The 22,359-nt window shown below is 43.0% G+C and overlaps 2 protein-coding genes across 2 annotated transcripts; both read left to right on the forward strand.

The window, feature by feature from the left end:
* Positions 1-1,128: 1,128 nt before the first annotated feature.
* LOC118389581 (trafficking protein particle complex subunit 5-like) lies at positions 1,129-2,990 on the forward strand. Its single transcript, XM_052528955.1, has one exon. The coding sequence runs from the start codon at positions 1,815-1,817 to the stop codon at positions 2,295-2,297; it is 483 nt and encodes a 160-aa protein (XP_052384915.1). The 5' UTR covers positions 1,129-1,814; the 3' UTR covers positions 2,298-2,990.
* An 800-nt stretch (positions 2,991-3,790) lies between these two features.
* LOC118389204 (mucolipin-1-like) lies at positions 3,791-21,453 on the forward strand. The gene is made up of 14 exons (XM_035779032.1): positions 3,791-4,027; positions 10,187-10,458; positions 10,805-10,972; positions 11,455-11,611; positions 12,357-12,438; positions 12,776-12,872; positions 13,137-13,236; positions 13,785-13,891; positions 15,112-15,261; positions 15,422-15,523; positions 15,606-15,728; positions 16,144-16,350; positions 17,009-17,139; positions 17,429-21,453. The coding sequence occupies exons 1-14, from the start codon at positions 3,982-3,984 to the stop codon at positions 17,463-17,465; spliced, it is 1,779 nt and encodes a 592-aa protein (XP_035634925.1). The 5' UTR covers positions 3,791-3,981; the 3' UTR covers positions 17,466-21,453.
* Positions 21,454-22,359: the final 906 nt, after the last annotated feature.

Consider the following 22,359-nt stretch of genomic DNA (forward strand, 5'->3'; position numbering starts at 1 on the left):
ACAAGAGAAAGTGCTGAAGATATGCTGGTTTGTATTAGTCGTCCCATTATTTTTTCCCCATGATATATACATCTATTACATCCAACCTTTCACACATATGGATGTAATTACACACACAGACACACACAGACACACACAGACACACACAGATAGTGAAGTCTGGTAAATGTGTTCCACGATACATAGAGAGGGGCGGTCTGTTTACCGTCAGTGTCAGGGAAACCCAGTAACCTTACTGGAAATTACACTTAACAAAAACAACCCAGTATAGTTGGCATACACTATAATCATTGCATGTATGCTTTTTCAGATGACAGAAACGTTCCTGACTCATGGCATTAGTGTCCCATGGCAGGTGGTGTCCATATGCTTATGAGGTTTTGGTGGTAGGGAGTAAAGGGGAACAAAGTCTATTACACTTGAGTGAGTGCTGCATTGAGAATTGCAGCCAGTGTCTGTTTGTTTTTGTGTTTTTCTTCCATCCCCAACCCGTTTGTTCTCAATGTATGAGGTGAATTTTGGCCCCAATGTTTATTTTCCCTTTGTGCCATTAAGCAAACATCCATTACCAGGGGATAAATGGGACAATAGTGGCCTCTACTGGATTTTTTTATTTTTATTTGTGTAGGTTTAAAAAATCTGTTTAAAATACGGATTTATGAAAACTGTAATATTTTAATTGTATCAATACCATAATGTTTCAACAGAAGATATTTCAACATTCATATTATGATGTGTGAGTGTGACGTATCACCCGTAATAATATCGGCTATGTTTATTTCTTCTCCGTGCATGTTTCAGAGTCAACTTTCCACCATATGTGCTCATTGAATGAAATAATCCTTGTTTTTATTCATATTCTGTTCAAGTGTATCTAACCGTAGCAGCACGTTTCCTGATGTGTTGAAATTGATGGAGGGTTGTCAGAACAGTCATTGGGTGATGTTAGGTACTAATGTCGCGTTCAAAATAACTGGGAACTGGGAAATGTCCGACTTCAGTGCGTTCAAAACAACTGGAATCTCTGGAAAAACTAGTCCCCACTGGGAAAAATCATTTGAACTGTCATCCAACTCGGGCATCCTTCTGGAGTTAAGACCTAAAGATCACTTACATCATGATTTGACCTATTTTTTTTCCAGAGTTCCCAGTTGTCTTGGAAGCACCAACAGTCATGTGCTGATATTTTATTATACACCAACATTCTGCTGTTGTTGACAGTCACTCACTCTCCTCACCTTCCTCTCCCCCTGTAGAAAATGGAGACTCGCTTCACCAGGGGCAAGTCTGCGATTCTAGAGCATTCGCTCGCCAGACTCTTCTCTGAAATGGTGCAGTACTGCCAGAGTCAGGTGTACTCTGCGTCGGGTGTACTCTGCGTCGGGTGTACTCTGCGTCGGGTGTACTCTGCGTCGGGTGTACTCTGCGTCAGGTGTACTCATCGTCAGGTGTACTCTGCGTCAGGTGTACTCATCGTCAGGTGTACTCTGCGTCGGGTGTACTCTGCGTCGGCTGTGTACTCTGAGTCGGGTGTACTCTGAGCTGCAGGCACGCTTGGCAGACTTCGGTCAAGGCGTGGGGGCCAGCCTGCTGGATGTGCTGGATGTGCTGGTTTTGAGAGAAGAATGGCAAAGGGAAACCAAAGTGTTGAACATACTGCTCTTCATCAAGGCATGACCAAGAGAACTTTGCACATTGTGTGTGATTCACATACTAGACTTTTTCATTAGTGTAATAACAACCAATGTATGACATTATACTGACATTCACATAACATTAGGCTATAACGTAATACAAATATAGCCTAGGTATGAATGGCTCTTGGCTGTAGCAGCGACTTGACCTCCACTTCAACAGACCTGACCTCAGACATAAGCATAAACACAAACAAACCTTCACCTTTCTCTGCCTTCCGTTACCCCTCGGTTCCCCAGGTGTCGGTGTGGAGGGCCCTGTTCGGCAAGGACAAGCTGGAGCAGGCCAACGACTACGACAAGATTTACTATATCATTGAGAAAGAGCCCCTGATCAACGCCTTCACCTCGGTGCCCAAAGAAAACAGCACGCTCAACTGTGCCGCTTTCACCGGGGGCGCGGTGGAGGCCATTCTCACACACAGCGGCTTCTCCGCCAAGGTCACGGTGCACCGGCACAAGTGCACCACTCTCATGATCAAGTTTGATGAGGCCGTCATCGCCCGAGGCAAGGCACTGGAGGGAAGGAAGCTAGTTGAAAGTACAGTATTCATTCATTCATTCAAAGGACCTACTCTAGAGGCAGATGAAAGGGAGGAGTAACAGTATGGACAGAGAGGAGTGTGGATTGAGCAGCTCAGTGATGTGCTAGTAGTTCACTGGTGAAAAAACAGAAATGGTCACAAATGAATGCACTTCATCCTGGACTGGTTGTTCAGCAAGATGTCAAATGGAATCCCCTGATTGAACAGAATAATATAGCACTGTACAATGATATGCACTTCAGTCTTTATTGTAATATCTAATGGGTGGGATATTTTACAATGCTCCCCATTTAGACATGACACATCATAGTGTCATTGTAAGTATACATGTGGCTGCTTTAATGTCCACAACTTATTTGGTGCTTGTATATTGCTTTGTCAAAATTGAAATAAATACTTTAATACCTGAAATAACACCTTTGTATTTCATTGAAATGGCCAAGAAGTGTAATGTTTAAATGTGCCATATGGACCAGAAATTCCATGAGAATAAATAACCGTGTCAATAACATAGGTCTCAGGTTATACACAATTAGATGTTGTGCTTGGTACGTGTTTTACTATCGTCTGAAATGAAATGTTGGCCAGAGGCTGCAAAGAGACGGTGAAGTTGAAGAGGGAGAAAGACGAGTCAGAGAGATCGACCTGGAGAAGAGTCCCCCCTAAGCAAGCTGGTCCTGGGGCTCTCTTCACAAACACAAACAGAGCCACAGGGCAGCAACACAATTAGACCCAAACAAATCATGAGAAAACAAAAAGATAACAACTTGACAAATTGAAAGAATTAACAAAAAAACAGAGCAAACTAGAATGCTATTTGGCCCTAAACAGCGAGGACACCGTGCAGAATACCTGACCACTGTGACTGACCCAAAATTAAGGAACTCTGTAAAGACTCAGTGAACATAGCCTTGCTATTGAGAAAGTTCAGTTGAGACCTGGCTCTCAAGAGAGGACAGGCTATGTTCACACTGCCCGCAAAATGAGGTGGAAACTGAGTTGCACTTCCTAACCTGCCAAAATGTATGACCATATTAGAGACACATATTTCCCTCAGATTGCACAGACCAACAAATAATTTGAAAATAATTTGAAAACAAATCAAAATGGGATAAACTCCCATATCTATTGGGTGAAATACCACAGTGTGCCATCACAGCAGCAAGATTTGTGACCTGTTGCCACAAGAAAAGGGCAACCGGTGAAGAACAAAGACCATTGTAAATACAACCCATATTTATGTTTATTTATTTCCCCTTTTGCACTTGAACTAATTGCACATCGTTACAACACTGTGTATAGACATAATGTGACATTTGAAATGTCTTTATTATTTTGGAACTTTTGTAAGTGTAATGTTTACTGTTAATTTTTGATAGTTTATTTCACTTTTGTTTATTATCTACCTCACTTGCTTTTCCACTGTAAACACATGTTTCCCATGCCAATAAAGCCCTTTTAATTGAATTGAAATAGATGAGAACAAGCGCCACCTCGTGCAGTCACATGATGGCACATGAGTCATGTGATCTCGTCTAAGGAAGTTATGTCTTGTACGGATGCTGAACCGATACTGTAATTGCAGAACACAGAAAAACGTCGTCCTCATGGCTATCTTCTCAGGCAGTTAATTTCACGCCAACAATATACTCACGTTTTATAACCGCTTTTATTTGCCTTATTTATTCTGAGACAGTTCAGATTTTATGTCGCATATTTATTCATAGTTTCAAAACGTTTACATGGCTACAGCAAGCGGCAATTGCAACCACGGCAGCGCCCGTTCAGGTATGTTGAGTTTAAATACTTTTCTGACATGTAACTTTGTGTGTTTTAAGTGGTTTGTTACATTGTTGCATGTCTTCCATTGAAAGGAGGGCCCTGTGTATATTATGATTGTTGTGTAACGTAGCTCTACAGTGGGGGCTGTCATGTCTTGCCAATCATCTCCATGAAACATACATCTAATTCCAATGGTGATTAATCGTGAATAAATGCATTAGTAACATTGTATAACACAGTAACATAGACAATAACATTGTATAACACAGTAACATACATAGTAACATTGTATAACACAGTAACATTGTGCAACACAGTAACATTGTATGAGGCAGCAGCATCAACAATGTTTTGTTACAATATTTCCAAACACTGACTGGAAGAAGCGTTATTGCATAAATATGTACAAAACCATCCACCCTCTAGTCCGTTATCCCCAAGATGTTTTGTTTTTTAATCATGTGATCGCTGTTGCTAGGGATTTTAATGTGTTGTGTTACGCCTGGGAAGAAAACACTTCAATTTGCTTAACTTGCCATTGGCTCAATTTACCCCAAGGCAAACACAACTACAAGGATGCTCTTTCATGCTAGGTTTAGGGTCTCATATTGACGCTCACAGAGACCCCAAATTATGTATAGAACCATTTTTAAATGATCTGCTTTGGTTTATATGCAAGCATCACGAAACCTCTTCCCTAAATATTTGGTCAAATTATACATTTTGTGTATGGTTTCCTAGAAACAAGGGGTGGCTCAATTTATCCTTTCGTTAACATACCTGATTCTCCCCTACAGACATTCTAGATTAAATAGGCAAAGATAGTTGGCTTTATGTTGACCTGATGCTGACAGAAATTGCCAATAACAGTTTACACTTGTCAAATCTGGGGTAGGAAGTTATACCTGATGGCCACTTTCAGCAAGGAAACTTGTAGCCTTGAAATTGTTCTATTCTATCCCACCATTGCAGTCAATGCTGTACTTCAATGCTCATGAGTCTTGATTAAAACAGTTATTCCTAAATTCCAGGGTTAGTGCTATCTGGAATCCCTGGGACGTCCCTACCCTAAACACAAACCCCTACCCCACCCATTTAAATGATTAGTTGGACGTCCCAAGGATTCCGTTAAAGTTCTAGAGTGTTGGAACCCAAAGACTCTGACTACTCTTGCTCCCTCCCACCACCATAGCATGTCTGCTACATTTTAAACCAGATTGACCCAGGTTTTTTTATTTGTATTATTATGATTTTTTTCACCTTTATTTAACCAGGTAGGCCAGTTGAGAACCAGTTCTCATTTACTACTGCGACCTGGCCAAGATAAAGCAAAGCAGTGCGACACAAACAACAACAGAGTTACACATAAACAAACGTAGACTCAATAACACAAAAGCTTAAAAAATCGTTTGTACAGTGTGTACAAATTTAGAAGAGTAGGGAGGTAGGCAATAAATAGGCCATAGAGGTGAAAATAAGGACAATTTACCATTAATACTGGAGTGATAGGTTATCCATCTATCATACACTGTGATAACCTCCCACCACCCAGTTTCTTAACCTCCCCTCACGCGTCCTAGTCTACGGTGCCCATATGACCGTGGACACAGGCTTTCATTTCTGCACTTGACTGTGTGTGGTTCAGCGGGTTAGAAATGGTCTTGTAAGCAGTCAAGCCGTTATCAAGCATTTGTTTTGTAGTATCCCTTTGACTCATTGTTTACAGCACTTCATGTGTGATCTCATACATATTAGAATGAAATAATTCACCACAAGTGCACACTGTGGGGCCACACTTGCGAGCATTAGAAACAGTTTCAATTAAAACTGTTTCTCCGTCTCATAATCGCCATCGGCCAATTAAAATCGCTGACGTAGTTGTACGTGATAAAAAAATTCTGAAAACCTGCTTTTGCTTTGTCGTAGTGGGGTATTGTGTGTAGATTGATGAGGGGAAAAAACAATGAAATCCATTTTAGAATTAGGCTGTAACGTAACAAAATGTGGAAAAAGTCAAGGGGTCTGAATACTTTCCGAATACACTGTAGTGTAACGTTGCCGTTGAGCAAAAAAAAACACTACTTAATTTCTTATGTAGGCTACACTGACATGTACAACGTTTTCTATGCATTACTGTTTAGGCTGACCCCATTTAGTCGACTGGTCGATTGTTTGGTCGACCCTGATTTTTGTTGTTGTCGAGCAGTGGCATATATATAAAAACAAATTATGGCACAAGAGACACATGTCTGATTCAAGCCAGTCTGAGTGGACTAATCCAATGCGGGGGTGGCACACCAGTATCACCAGTAGTACATTTACCATTCATTCCCATAGTTTCTAATCTACAATATTTGTTTAATTATGGTCATTTCTGTTAATACCTTCAATATATTATTATTATTATTACAGTCTTACCGTTGTCATTCTCGTAGTGGACTCTTTGTTTGCAGAGCACAACCTATGCTACACTTGTGAGAAAGTTTTGGTTTATTTCATTCCATTTACGAGTAGTCAATTCTGCTTGTCTTTACTCGCCGTCACTGTGGAGCTTCTCAAAGTTTTCTTTGCCTCAAACAGCAAGTAAACAAAGTCTGTTTCTACATTCATTGAGAATGACAATAGTTCCTCAACGTAGCCTATTTGAAAAATCTCTCCCTTTCGATTAGCCTACAACTCAACATGAAAATGTAATGCTCTGATCCAGTGGAAACGTCATAAAATAGGCCTATCTGATTCTTACTGGCAGGAAACTCTTGAGGACCCAGAATATTTTATACAACACTTTGGGCTGGACCAAGTTCTTCTTGGCTTTATTTTTACATATTGGCAATGGCAATTGAAGTTACTTTTAGATTTTGTGTTATTTTTGTTTTTTTCTTATTTTACCCCCTTTTCGTGGCATCCAATTGTTAGTAGTTACTGTCTTGTCTCATCGCTACAACCCCTGTACGGGCTCGGGAGAGACGAAGGTCGAGATGTGCCAATGTGTCGGAGGAAACACCGCACTGCACCCGGCCTGCCACAGGAGTCGCTAGTGCACGATGAGACAGGGATATCCCTACCGGCCAAACCCTCCCTAACCCAGGCGACGCTAGGCCAATTGTGCATCGCCCCATAGACCTCACGGTCGTGGCCAGCTGCGACAGAGCCTGGTCTTGAACCCAGAGTCTCTTAGACCACCGCGCCACCCGGGAGGCCCTTCATTTCAAATTTTGATTAACCACCATATAAAATTAGACTGTTCCACGAAAAAGTGCATATGAAAATCATAACTTGGCACTCCAAATGGAAAAGGTTGCTGACCACTGGTGTAGCCTATTAACAGCAACTTCAGGAGCATAATTTCAGAATCTGTGAAGGCCAACAGCAGCGGGAGGAGGGGAGACAGGAACAGTTTTTTTCTTCTTCTGGTTAGGCTATATTGATCTCTGGCTCCCTCTTTAGTAATTTGTGTGTTTTCATTTTTAAATGCAGTGCTTAAAGCATCATACAAGCTCAGTAGTGTACATAAAGTAGATTTTATTCAAATATATGGAAAAACACGTTAAAATATTTCAACCAATCGATTGGTCAAAAGAACAGATTACTCTTGGTCAACCAATATATATATAAATATTTTAGTCGGGGACAGGAGGAGGGCTCGAACCCATGGTGAAAGTGCACTATCGATTTTGAGTCAATCGCTTTAGCAGTGTGCATGATTTATTTTTTTAACGATGTATGATAAACTTACATGTGTAAGGACTTCATTTATCTTTTTTTCCATTAAAGCACATGGATGTGTGTGAAACAGATTAGCAAAAACTGGATTTTGTCTCATGCAAAAACGTGAACATTTTGTCTAATGTTAGTATTAGTGGCCTAGTTAAAGATGCATCAATGCAATATTGGCACACAACATTGTTACACACCAATTTAACAAAAGTGAACCTTGAATTTATAGGTTTAAAATATCCCTCTAGTGTCCAGGGTTGCCATATTTTTTTTATATATATTTTTTTACAAATGCCATTGGTTGGTGGATATAAAATCTAAGATCTTTTATAGGCTGATGCAGAATTTGTTACAGGAAATAATCACTGTCAGCTGGTGAGGCTAGCATAGGGCTAACGTGCCAGGTTATCTGACTGGACCAGCTACAATGTAGCGTTCTATAACGTGCAAGTAAATCAACGATTTTAATTGACTGATGTGCACTTTGAGACTGAGAAACAGTTTAAAGTTCAATAATAACAATAACAAAAAGTCCACCTCATAACTATGTCCTCTCACCACAGGAGGAAATAGAAACAGGAAACAGGAAATAGAGTCCAAGAGACCACCCAGAGTTAAGAGTTGACAGAGACGAGGAGCAGCTTGGCTTGTTTACTTACTGGTTCCAGTGAGGTTGCATAGTGTAGCCTGCTCTCCCTGGGTGGCCCAGTGCAGACTGATAGCTGCTGATCCATTGTAGCGATACACAGATGCCGGCAGACTGATGGTCACAGTGCTGACTATGACGGACGGACAAGGTGCAGAGTTGTCTATTAAGCCTTCTCTAACACACCATTTGACTGCCCTGAACCGGAAGAGCAGGATTTTTCAGCTGATTTATTCCATTTGATTGACTCTTATCTCTTAGTGCGGCTCAGCAACAAGCCCTCATCGTCTGCTCTTTTGTTTTGACGATTGCTATCGGCCTTGATGGCCGAAATGCCCCATCAAGATCTGTCCATTTCTTGGCTCGGGCTACTATTGCTGGCATGAAATGTTACATAGTGAAATTCTTTCAACACAAGTCTGAATTGTTTTTGACAGGGAGAGTCACGCAACTGCTGTCATGTCTGTGAGTGTTTGTGACCTTGCAAGGTTCTGTGTGTGCAAGTCGATATATTGTAGTTAGGTCACTCCCCGCTAGATGGGCTTCTCTCATTCACTTGGACGAACTAAAGATGGTTAGATATGCAGGTGATTATTGTGGATGGCTTTCTATAGGTAAACATTGAGATATCACCGTTGCCTCACACAATCCTACACATACACACACATCAGTGATTCTCTCTTCTATGTCCGTCAAACCAGATTGTGGTTCTTCTGTCTGGTCTTCGAGTTCTGTTTACCAGAGGTGAGGTGACCCAATTCATGACAGCAGTTCATTTCAAGTTCCACTTCCTTTTCTTCCATTACTGCTGAACTAGCTCTTTGACTCACTAACTATATGGTCCACATTTCCCTTCCAAGTCTGTTACTGTCACAAGTTTGTTTGGGTGACTCAGAGTTTGAATTCAGCTTTCACCAGCGGTCTCTCCACTGAAGGTGCAGTGATTTAGGTTTTTACTACACCTTTATGGTTTATGTTATTGACGACGACAATCCAAATGTGTACCATCGCACCTCAAAGCTCTGCTCCTTCGTCAAGTGACTACCAAGTCAGACGGGTGTTGTAGCAGTAGCCCGGCCATCCCTGGAGTCTTTCTGTAGCACAGTTGGTAGAGCATGGCGCTTGTAACGCCAGGGTAGTGGGTTCGATTCCCGGGACCACCCATACGTAGAATGTATGCACACATGACTGTAAGTCGCTTTGGATAAAAGCGTCTGCTAAATGGCATATATTATTATTATATTATTATATATTATTTCTGTGTCTTCCAGCCATCTCCAGGGGTGTGTTTCTGTCGGCCTTGAGGGGCGGAGCAGTCAGCTATAGCACACCGATCACCCGCTTCTCTTCCTCCAGGGAGGCTGTCTGTCTCGCCCGGCCCAGCTCAGAGCATCCGATCTGGGTGTTGTTTTGATACGCTGGCCTGTGCCACCTCCCAGGGTTTTCCTAGATAGAGACGTGATGATGGATGACTATATGAGGCGAGGGAGATTAGGAAATGTAATTAATGAAAGCTGCCCGAACTAGTACGAGAGCCGTCGCTCACTGAAGGGTAACATTGCGACACGTAGCCTATTCATCAGTGTACTGTTGGTGTTGGTGCTCACAAAGGAAGTAGCACTAATATGGAGTGCCGTTGCAGTGCGCTATTGCAGATTACATTGGTGTTTTGCTCAGTTATCCACTCCACATTCTTTGATAGGCCTGACTGTTCGTATTAGTCACTCTCACTATCCTTCTAGCGCTGCTAACGTGTTTTTTTCCCCTTCCTTTTTCTTCCCTCGCTCTCTATCTTCTCTCAGAGAAGGACAGGCTGGTTTCCTCTGTGTCTCCTCACGGCTACGGCTCCAGCGACAGCAGCGGCGAGCACGTTCACCACAGAGACAGCCATGGCAACCCCCGGTTGCCCACTGCGACTGCGGGGGGTTGGCTGGGGGCGGAGCAGGAAGAGGAGGCCCTGCGCAGGAAGCTCAAGTACTTCTTCATGAGCCCATGTGACAAGTTCCACGCCAAGGGCCGCAAGCCCTTCAAACTGGGCCTGCAGCTGCTCAAGATTGTCATTGTCACCGTGCAGGTAACTACACACATTTAGTTTCATATTCACTTTGAGTGTATGAACAGTACATGCTAAACGCCCTCATGGCAAAGCTCAGGTTTTATGGCAGGACCAACCATGCTGAAGTCCATAACAACTGACACCTTGTTTCATGTGCACCGTTCCTATTGGTGGATAGGATGTCTGTGCATCTGACATTTTGAAATATGGACCGACAGTCTTTACAACAATAACTTCTAAAATTTCCCTAAGATCAAAAAGGGTCACGTTCTAGTTGTTGAACGGTCACTTCCCTTCAATAAAACACCTGAATCCCTACTTCCCTCCCTACTTCCCTCCCTACTTCCCTCCCTCCCTCCCTCAGCTGGTGTTGTTTGGCCTCAGCAACCAGATGGTGGTGACGTTCAAGGAGGAGAACACCATGTCCTTTAAGCACATCTTCCTGAAGGACTATAACGAGGGCCCCGATGACACGTTGGCCGTGTACACACAGAGCGACGTCTACGAACACATCTTCTACGCCGTACACCAGGTAACAGTCACTAACGACACCCGGGTCATGTTCATTAGCGCATGCAAAGGACTTAAAAAATAAATACAAATTTAAGGAAAATGTTAGATAGATTAGAGTTTCAGAAAATCTTTTTGTTCGGTGCCTAATGAACACGACCCGGCATACAGACTGAGATGTAAACATGTCCATGCAGCGCAAAGAAGGACCCCATCTTGTCCCCTTCATAATTTCATCCTCAACTTTCATCCTAAAAGTCTCCAACTCTTTAGGCCCTGTTTGAATATTTAGAATGTATCCGTTCCTTCCTGCATAATTTGAAGTAATCACAGATCTCAGCGAGTTTGATTGGTGAAAGTGGTAGTGTGGAAACGTTCATTTATCATCCACGAATCCGCATACAGATCAGTGATGACCTCAAATTAGGGCAGAAAGAGGGATGAATTCTTTTAAAATATTAGAGCCTTATTCTCCATCCTCGTACACTTTCTCCTCCCTCACAGTATTTGATGCTACCCGAGACCACGGTGGGACGCTATGCGTACGTCTATGGGGTTGGGGTGAACGGGAGTGCCCTCTCTCTCTGCCAGCAGTACTACAAGAAGGGCAGCATCGATCCCGCCAATGATACCTTCAACATTGACCCTCGTGTTATCACAGGTACATAGATCTACTTTCTTGCATTATACCAATGCCAGAGGTCACCAACTCTGGTACTAGAGCTACAGTGTTTTGTGCTTCCCAAATGGCACCTGATGGAGTGAGAATCTGGTGCCATTTGGGACTCAGCTTAAATGTAGTTCTGTTCCAACATGCTTTTGATGATTAGTTGACTTGTTTGAAAAAGGATGAGTTTTAGTGTCAGATTTGAACAAAATCCTGCACGCCTTGTGGCTTTCCAGGGTCAAGTTTGGTGGATTGACCATTGCTTTATGCCTTAGCCTTGTCTAGCCTGAAGTTAAGTTATTTAATTTACTGTAACAATGGTGACTACCCAAGCTGCTTCTTTTCAGTACCACGGCATCTTTTCAGTAACAATTCATCGTAACTGTATCATTTGTTTTGTGTAAGTAAGTACTGTATTGTTCCCGGACCATGTGAAAGTAGTAGGAAGCCCCACTTCCTTATATGAGCTGACACTTGGGACAATACTACTGACTAAAGGGGAAACACATTGAGCAATGGAAATCACCTGGTATTGAAATGACCTACCCTTGAAGTGGCCTGCCCTTTGACTCTTGACATGATCACCGGAACAGAATAACCATAGATATATATATTACTAGAACATACATTTATATCAGTGTAATGGTCATTCTATTTCAGTGTAATTCTATTTCTGTAAGGAAAAACATTGACAGCCCCTGAAATGACTAACTTCTCTCTCTCTCTGTCCTGTTACTAGATTGTGTGGGAGTTAACCCTCTGTCAGTCCCTCGAGCGCCTTTAGGCAGTGACTACAAGAACTTTACCCTCAAGTTCCACAAGTAAGGCTTCATTTTCCCATATCTTTTCAAATGACTTCGGGCCCTCGTGTTTGCTGTCGGTCTAAAACTAAGATAGATGGGATATCCATCTTTGTAGTATCTGGCTGTTGATTTTTAGCGCCACAAACTGTTTACACACTACCTATAGCCCTGGGTTATGTTCATTAGACGCCTAACGGAAAACTAACAAAAAACAGGGAGGGTCTACCTGGACTTGTCCAATAAGAAAAAAAAAATTGTTTTGCGTTGCAAAATGTTTGAAAACGTTTCTCGTTGCTTTCACTTTGACATAACCCTGATATCCCTCTTCATTTTCTACGTTCACTATGTTGTCTAGACTCATAAACGTGACGATACAGTTCCAACTAAAGGCCATCAACATTCAGACCATCATCAACAACGAGATTCCTGACTGTTACACCTTCTTCATAACGGTGAGTCCCACCCCCCTTCCCTCCCCCACCACTTCCTAAAAAATGGTCCTACCCAGTCTGTGGCTCATTGTAACCTGTTTAGTGTGTAGTAGTTGCTGTGGAAACCTTTTCATTGCCTGTGTATTTTAGTTAACCTTTAACTCATGTGTTATATTATCCCTTGAGGAGTTAGCCACTTTTTTATGTTTCATTTTATTGCCAAAGTTTACAGGAAGTACTACTAGTACCTGTATAAATGTCTGATCTTTCCATCTGTTTCTACAGATAGTCCTGGACAACAAGGCTCACAGTGGGAAAGTAAGGATCAGTCTGGAAAACCAGGCTTTTATAGAGGAGTGTAAAGACCCCAGTGTGTCTGGCCACGGTGAGATAGAGTCTTGTTCTCATTAAACATTAATGTCACCAGGTTAATACTAATTAGACACCAAACGGGAGAAACGGACTGAAACATAGGGTCTTACCTGAACTTCTGCCTTTGCTAAATATTTTTCTACGGTGTGCCCTAATTATCACGACCCAGGAGAATCTCTTGAGGTTGATAACCATTTTCTTTTTTCGAGCGAGAGAGACCTGGTCAGAGATTCGTCAAAAAAGAAAGAAATTGCGTGTGCATTGGTCAATACAAAACTACACACACAATGACCGAACAGACATTTACCGGTACAACTTGTACCACAAACAAACGGCAAGACAAACACAAAAACAAACACTATGTACACTCTAAGCAATCTCCCCTATTGCCGTCTTCATTTGACCTCATAAGACATTATAGATGCCTCATAGGAATGTTCACTTAGTCATGCATTGGTGTCAACGTGAAGTTTTGACCTGTGGAAGTAAGGATTCGCCCCCTATGCTTCTACTTGATGAAAGCCACTAACTCCTCTCTTTCCTTCCCTCCCCCTATCTCAGCGGAGAACTACACGCGCCTACCGTTTGACGTGGTGGTGGCGATCGTTTGTATGCTGTCCCTGCTGCTGTGTGGCCGCTCCATACTCCGCGGCATCATACTACAGGCTGTAAGTCACTGAGAGGTGGAGGGCAGGAAGAGAGGAAGTGGTTTAAAGGAGCAACATCCAATCTGGGGGTCCTCTATAGCTCAGTTGGTGTAGCATGACTCTTGCAACGTCAGGATAGTGGGTTTGATTCCCGGCACCACCCGTAGGTAAAATGCATGAGTGACTGTAAGTCACTTTGGATAAAAGTGTCTGCTCAATAGCATGTATTATCTGAGAACATACTGTAGATGCATTTGTTTGCTTGTTATTGGATTGGGGTGGAAGGAAGAGAGATTTTTGTTGTTGTTGATGGTAGTGGATTGGTAGCCTGTGAATTGATTTCATTTTTAGAGTAATGCTCTGCGACACGAAAACCGAGAAGGTGTGAATACTCGTCTTTCCAGTATGGTCACCCAACTCCTCTCTTTGTCTCTCTCTCTCTCTCTCTCTCTCTCTCTCTCTCTGTGTCTCTCTCTCTCTGTGTCTCTATCTCTCTGTGTGTCTATCTCTCAATCTGTGTGTCTTTCTTTCTCTCTGTGTGTCTCTCTCTCTCTCTGTGTGTCTCTCTCTCTCTCTCTCTGTGTCTTTCTCTCTGTGTGTGTATGTCTCTCTCTCTCTCTCTCTCTGTGTCTCGCTCTGTATGTCGTTCTTTCTCTGTGTGTGTGTCTCTCACTCTGTGTCTCTCTCTCTCTCTGTGTATATGTGTCTCTCTCTGTGTGTCTCTCTCTCTCTGTGTATATGTGTCTCTCTCTGTGTGTGTCTCTCTGTGTGTATGTGTCTCTTTCTGTGTGTGTCTCTCTCTCTCTCTTCCTGTGGGTGTGTCTCTCTCTCTCTGTGTCTCTGTGTCTCTCTCTTTCTGTGTCTCTCCCTCTCTGTCTCACTCTCTCTCTGTGTGTGTGTGTGTCTCTCTCTCTCTCTCTCTCTGTGTCTCTCTCTCGCTCTGTGTGTCTTTCTCTGTGTGTGTCTCTCTCTCTTCCTGTGTGCGTGTCTCTCTCTCTGTGACTCTCTCTTTCTGTCTCTCTCTCTCTCTCTCTCTCTCTGTCTTTCTCTCTCTCTCTGTGTATGTGTCTCTTTCTGTGTGTCTCTCTGTGTGTGTCTCTCTCTCTCTTCCTGTGTGTGTGTGTCTCTCTGTGTGTGTGTGTGTGTCTCTCTCTCTCTCTGTGTGTATGTGTCTCTTTCTGTGTGTCTCTCTGTGTGTGTGTCTCTCTCTCTCTCTGTCACTCTCTGTCTCTGCGTAACAGGAGTTTGTCGAGTTCTTCAAGACTAACCTGGGCCGGAAAGTCAGCTGGGATGAAAGGATGGAATTCATCAATGGCTGGTACATCCTGCTCATCATCAGTGACGTTCTTACCATCATCGGCAGCGCCATTAAGATCGGCATAGAGTCCAAGGTCAGAGGGGACTTTTTTCTCTACTGCTCAGAGTAGAATAGAATACCTTTATTTTTCCCAGAGGAAAATGCTAAAGAATTATTTCAAATCGGCAGCCCCAAAAAATAATCTCAGTTTGGGTTATGATAAAAACCGTTGTGCTGAATATCTCTCCAAACAGAATATGTCATTGTATGATGAGTGTGGCATCCTGTTGGGGACCTCCACCTTGTTGGTGTGGGTCGGAGTCATTCGCTACCTCAGCTTCTTCCAGAAGTACAATGTAAGTTGCCTACACACACAGACACAGAAAAGCACTAACGATGACAGTGATTCACCCACTCTCCTGGCTCTCTCCCTCTCAGATCCTGATCGTGACCTTGCGAGCTGCGTTCCCCAACGTGATCCGGTTCTGCTGCTGTGTGGCTGTCATCTACCTGGGCTACTGCTTCTGTGGCTGGATCGTGCTGGGGCCCTATCACGTCAAGGTACAGACGGCCACCATTTTGAAGCACAGACAGACATGCTAACAGAAGAAGGCCAATGACAGAGTGGGCCGGCAAATAGCTTGAAAAGGAAACAGTGAATCTGGAGGGGGACACCCTATATGGTTCAGTGATGAATGTGATTTGTCTATTAATATAAAGACATTTTACTGTCCCTTGCCAGTAAGATGGCCATAATGGATTTTCTTTGATTTATTTTGTTTTAAAAATGTCTGTAGTGAATCCTCAATCATTTTGAACCGATTCACTGTTTATATCATACAGTAAGAATGGTCATGTTAAGTCATGGTTGGTTGTGTAATTTAACAGTCTCTCTCTCCCCATCGTATTCAGTTCATTAAGCTGTACTGCTATGAAATGTAATTGAACTGTTTCCCTCTCTCTCTCCCTCTCTCAGTTCCGCTCTCTCTCCATGGTGTCGGAGTGCCTGTTCTCGCTGATCAACGGCGACGACATGTTTGTAACCTTCTCAGAGATGCAGGAGAGCAGCACGCTGGTGTGGGTGTTCAGCCAGGTCTACCTGTACACCTTCATCTCCCTCTTCATCTACATGGTACTGTCGCTCTTCATCGCCCTCATCACTGGCGCCTACGAGACCATCAAGGTAACAACAACGGGCAACATTTTCGTCGGGCAAAAGAGCACAAATCTGTGTCAAAAATACAGTGATCTCATTATAATCTCCAGGGTGATTTAATTTGAAAATGTTCTTCGACAGAGTGCGTTTTCAGAGACCATGGTACAACCAAGAGGCTTTAAAGCCCTTTGTCTATGAAGGAAGTTAGAGGTCATTTTTCAAGCCATTGCTAACCAGCGTTACCGTGTGGAAGACTATAGTATCTACTAGCAGTTACTCTGGACTTCCAGTCATTGCTCGAACGCTATTTAGCAATTGTGCTAACACTTGTTAGCAGCTTCCTTCAAACTGCACGCAGAGACATAAAAACAGTATCCGCGAGTTCATCTGATAAAGGGCTTCATTGTCAAAATCCCGAAGTATCCCTTTAAACGGACTTGAATCCAAATGAATGTAAAAGAGCACTGTATAATAACATTAATGTTCACAGCTCATAGCGGCACAACAACAATTACAAACAACAACACCTAGTGAAAGACAACCCATCACAATACACACTGTGGCTGCTTCCCAAATGGCTACCTATTACCTATCTAGTGCACTACATAGGGAATAGGGTGCCATTTGAGATGCAGAGAGTGAGCAACCTAAACATGGATGCCTGTCTCCTGTCCTGTCCCTCCAGCACCAAACCCAGGAGCCCTACCACATTACGGACCTGCACGCCTTCATCGCAGAGTGCACTGACACACCCGGCTCGGGCATGTACCGGGGCCTCGAGACCTCGCCCTGCTCCTTCTTCTGCTGCTGTGACAGGTGGGTCAAAGGGCATAGGTCAAGACTGAAGGTAGAGTTCAAGGCCGGGTTCAGAAACCACCCTCCAGCTCCTAACCTCTTCAGTGTTTGCCGTTCTGGAGGAGTCAGATGGGTGTAAGTTGATGGTGATGGATGTTCCTCTGTAGAATGATCGGGAGTAGATGCCACTTCAATGACCAGACAATAACAGATGCATTCACTGTTATCCTTTCTATCATGGTTGAGAGACATTTACGTGTTTCTACGTGTGTATGCGCGATCGTGTTTATGTGTTTGTTTCTTCTCTCAGAACGACAACATACGAGGATGTCCTTTTGGTGAACTGACTGGGATGGGGTGTCTGGACCTACAGCGCTCTCTGCTGGCCGGAGTGCCACACTGCATGCAGATTTTCATTGTCCTTACCATCAAATCTAGGTCATGCATGAGCACTTACTTGAATGAGGAGCCTCAGTTCAACCGTATACAGACAGAGGACTATGAGCTGAAAGCCTAATCTTTTTTTGATTGGATTCATTGGCCAGACCTCCTGCATTGTGTGAATGTTATAGGGATGTTGCCTGGATGTTACACAGTAACATACAGCTCAACACAGCATTCCCCACACACAAAGAGAACAACAGTATTTGACCAAAAATCTGGATATTTGCACAATCCATACATGCTGAGGACCATAGTGCAATGTGAAATGTCTTGTTAGCACTAATGCTAACGTTTAGCTGCTTTTAATTGTTTTACATGGGTTTTTAGGTGTTCAGTAAGTTGCACAAGGGACAAGAACTGGACAGAGCATGTTTTTTTTATATCAGAAGTTCTGGTTATATATGAAGGGGATGACAATGACATGCGTACTTCATACTAGGCCAGAGACTGCTCTGGAGTAAGCATTCCCACTGTCCATAAAAGGAGAGGGCACTTAAGCCCAAGTCACATGACTCACCCAAGAACATCATTGCCCTGTCATGAGGCGCAAGCCCAGCAAGAACTGCTGAGAGCAAGGCTGGCTTCGCCGCAGTGCATTGTGGTCACCACCGCTGCTCTCAAGTGTGCAAGTACATTGAACTTAAACCCTGCACTGCGCCTGGACCCAATGGCTCACTCAATAGCCTTAATCTTTGCTCAGATGTACAAATCTCCTGCCTAATAGGCCGTGTTTAGACAGGCAGTCCAATTCTGATATTTTTTTCCACTAATTGGTCTTTTGACCAATCACATCAGATCTTTTTCAGAGTTAGTAGAAATAAGATAAGAATTGAGCTTCCTATCCAAACGCAGCCATTGTATTTCAGAGTTTAAGACCGATCAGTTAAAAATCCTGTACTCACACCCGGGTGCCTGGTCTGGTCTCCAGGAACAATATCCATAGAATTGTTCTATAGTTTTAAGTTGGACACAGACAGAGATGCAGTGCATCATCTCAATCACACCTACAGTACCAGTAGTTTCAGTCGGTGTTAATCCGATGGCACAGCAAACAGGGTAAACGTCAGCACTATTGTTGATTTGTACGTGTCAAGTTGTACACTGTACATGTCCTGTTCACAATGCACAAATGATGCTGCTTCATCAGAGTTCATTTGGAAGGGGACCCGTAGTGAATTAGTCAAATCCACTCCCGAGTCTCGCAAAGACCCACTAACACAATTACCCACCATGCCACAACATTCCGGTCGCAAAGGTAATGTGACTTTCCAATTTTGCCTGACCTGAATGTAACTTCCTTAAATGAGGAAACTACACGATTGGAAAATGGAGAGTTCATCTATTTTTTTGGGGGTGAATTTTTTAAAAGGCCTAAACTCCAGTCATGGACAATATGGATGGAGAACTGCAGATTGTATCCGACTGGTCTAAAGAACAAAGACTGCCAGCGAGTAACGAGGAGAGGATAACGAGCAGGCAGGACAGCTAAACGAGGCCAGAGGGATGGGGTATTTGCGAGCACTGCAGTAAAGCCTGTTATGTTGACCCAGAAGAATGCTCTTACATATGTTTCGTTCCTATTCTGTTATATGCCTCATAATGATGCCTAGTTTAAAACTAGCCAATTGCTTTGTCCTAGTGAAAGTTTAAATTATTTCGTTTTTTTTTTCAATGTTGGGTTGTTTTTCGGTATCTAGAGAGAAACGCCTAAGGGGAGTGTGGTCTTCAGGTTCAGACTCCAGAAAGTGGTCATGAATTGAGCTTTGTACTCCAATCACTATTGAAGAAGAAAAAATCATATATTTTTTAATATGTTATAGGCCTGCTTCCATTACGGTCCCTAGCTACTTCTAAAAGTGAACCTTTTTGCCGTTTTGATAGATTCCAAAGAACCAAGGTGTAGGCAAAGTTATATGGGAGTATAACCTCCCAAATAGGCTAAAAGCAGAGCTTTCACCATATCCGTTCTTTAGGATCTGAGAACACCAAAGGGCTGGAGCCTACGAGAAGTGGCTAGGGGCTGAAATGGTACAGGGCCATAGCCTGTCTGTTAGTGAGGAGTCATGTAGCTCTTATTTTAATGGTCTTATAGTACATTTAAATTAAATGTATGTTCTTAACTAAGCAGTACACTAACATGATTTGTTTTTGGCCTTGCGTTTGTATATTGTAGTATTAGACACTTTAGATGTCCTGTCCAAGCAGTCTGTAGACATTTATACAGTTCATTGTGTAATCTTTTTTTTAAATGTTGATTGTACTTGAACATTGTTTTGAGTATGTTGGATCTCTGTGCCACACTCAGTACGAAGCCAAACCACTGATGATTACATGCCTGTTTGTTCACCTGGCTGGAAATACTTTGGAGAAGGAGGAGGTGGCAAATGCTTTGGGCTGCATCCCAATTCTCCACCCTTCTCTCGAAGTCTGCACTTGCATGCATCAATGGATTTAAAAGCAATGGATTGGTGTAATCGTTGGCGAGAGGGAATTTCCTCTTGTTAAGTCTGTGACGGGAAGTGTGCAAATGCACTTATTTATTTTTAAAGGTGAAGAATCAGGACGCATCAATACTTTGGTTTCTTCACCATTTGATTTAGATCCAAACAAAGCCGGACAAATTGTCTGCTTTGTTTGTGTTTGAGTTATATATTATTTGCATGAAACTCAACTCTAGGCCCATAGTCAGGCTTATATTATAAAGTGTGTGATGGAAAATCGTTTACCACAGGATGTAATTACCTGAAGTTATCAGAAGGGGGAATACGGGCTTTTGCACCCCTCAGACTCAGACAGTAACCTCCTGAAGGAGGAGAATAGACCACCTTACATCCAAGTTCTGTTTATTAGGTAGACAGAGGCAATAGGGATCTAATACAACCGAAGACTAAATTATAGTATTATAGTACAACAAATACCATAGGTACATTTACACAATTCATGTAACATTCAATATGCACACATTCGGCACAGTCCACATAGCAAAACAGCGATGGTAGATCTCCTTACATAGAACACATGTGCCCATATCCTGGTAACACAGGAAGTTGGTGTCACCTTAATTGGGGAGAACTGGCTTCGTGGGAATGTTTGGACTGGATTTAGTGGAATTTTATCAAACACATGTTTTCGATGCCATTCCATTTGCTCCGTTCCGGCCATTATTATGAGGCGTCCTCCCCTCAGCAGCCTCCACTGCTAATGTACCTTTCCTAAGCAGCCTTTGGCGGCTGATGCAGCACATCATTCCTTCCAGTCCACTAAACCGAATATCATCATCCATTATGTACTGTCCTGGCTGCCCATCCTTTAGCTGAGCTCTTGGCCCATGTCCATCTCAGTGACTCACTCTTTGTTCTTGCACTCTAATAGTCTGCTGGGTGTGTCCACTGTGTATGTGCACACCACTTGATGCTGGCGATGAGTTTTCTTATTTTTCTCCACACCAATTACAAACACACACATACGAGCAACGACTTACAGACGCACACAAGCGACGACTATCCCTCTGCCAAACCCGCGTGGTGTCGCCTCCGTCCCTAGTGCCTGCATTATTGTTTGCCACTTGGCCTTAAATTGTACCAATTAGATTTTGTTTCTCAATTTTTCAATAATAAATCATTTGATTTCTCCCTTGTGTTAATGATGGCGGGTTGATTGATTTCCACGTTTTTGAGTATACGTTTTTTTCAAGACAAGAAGAGAATCATCCCGCCCATTGGGGATCTCACTACACCCCCATATTGTTTTTCCATTTGTACAGGTTATTTTCATTGAAATACACATTTTGCACTAGAGACCTGTAATGACCTGTGGATATGCTTGTAGTTGTTACATGGTGCCCTTAATAAATCATGACTACTCCGAGGTAATGGTCTACAATCTACAGTTTCAACGGGTCGGTAAAGTGTGGTGTTTGAGTCTGTGGTGTTGTTATTTCTATAGTATTACATTTGTCGTTTGATAATGTGTTCCAGTGTGTCAAAAGTGGTCTCACGTTTCCCAACTGCCAAACAACGACGACCAAGAGAAGCTACTGTAGTAAAGGGGTGATGCGCTAGGCTTCCATGATCTTTTGAAATGAGGTTCCTTCTAACTGTTGTCTTGGTGGACCAAATACTTCGTACCCAAGCCAGAAATGTACCACCATGACACTTTTCTTCAGCATGAGTGTGTGTGTGTGTTGGTATATTTGTCTCTGTATATCTGCCGGTCTCTCTGTCTGTCTGTTAGCCTCTCTGTATGTGTGTGGGCTGCATGGTTGTTTGCTCTGTGCCATGGGCAGCGTATGCAGCTGTACACGGAGCTGCAGACACAAAGTATGTCCGGAACTAGTGTTGTTTTAGCAGATGGGTAAAACAACAACACCACACTGGAAGACTGTGGGCCAATAAGACAAACAGTGGGATGAAAGAAACCCCTTTGGTTGAACAATTAATCCCTGTTCCATTGCCACAGGCTTTCCCATTGAGACCAATATTGAGCCACACCCTGGACAACATGACAGAGCATTGAGGTGGGTGGGCAGAACCAGGAAGTGACTGGATTTAGTTGTTTTACTGACAACCCAATTAAGGATCTTAGTTTGCGGCCGAATACACACACACATACTATAAAAGCTACAGCGTCAGGGAGAGGCTCTTGGTTCCCCAGTCTCTGCAATAGGCCCTATATGATAGGCAAGGCTGACAGGCTGCAGATGTAACAATTAGCAAAGCCCTGTGATTAGCTAAGACAGACAGAGGGGTTAGACAAACGGAACCGTATGAGTCACCCGCTTCCACACACACTATAATG

Source organism: Oncorhynchus keta, chromosome 10, assembly GCF_023373465.1.
Source record: "Oncorhynchus keta strain PuntledgeMale-10-30-2019 chromosome 10, Oket_V2, whole genome shotgun sequence".
NCBI lineage: Eukaryota > Metazoa > Chordata > Actinopteri > Salmoniformes > Salmonidae > Oncorhynchus > Oncorhynchus keta.

Excerpts from the sequence above, each read along its gene's own strand:
- LOC118389581 (XM_052528955.1), top strand. The coding sequence starts at position 1,815 with ATGGCTCTTGGCTGTAGCAGCGACTTGACCTCCACTTCAACAGACCTG.
- LOC118389204 (XM_035779032.1), top strand. The coding sequence starts at position 3,982 with ATGGCTACAGCAAGCGGCAATTGCAACCACGGCAGCGCCCGTTCAG. Across the intron at positions 10,459-10,804 it reads TTGTCATTGTCACCGTGCAG|CTGGTGTTGTTTGGCCTCAG; the intron begins GTAACTACACAC and ends TCCCTCCCTCAG. Across the intron at positions 13,892-15,111 it reads GCGGCATCATACTACAGGCT|GAGTTTGTCGAGTTCTTCAA; the intron begins GTAAGTCACTGA and ends TCTGCGTAACAG.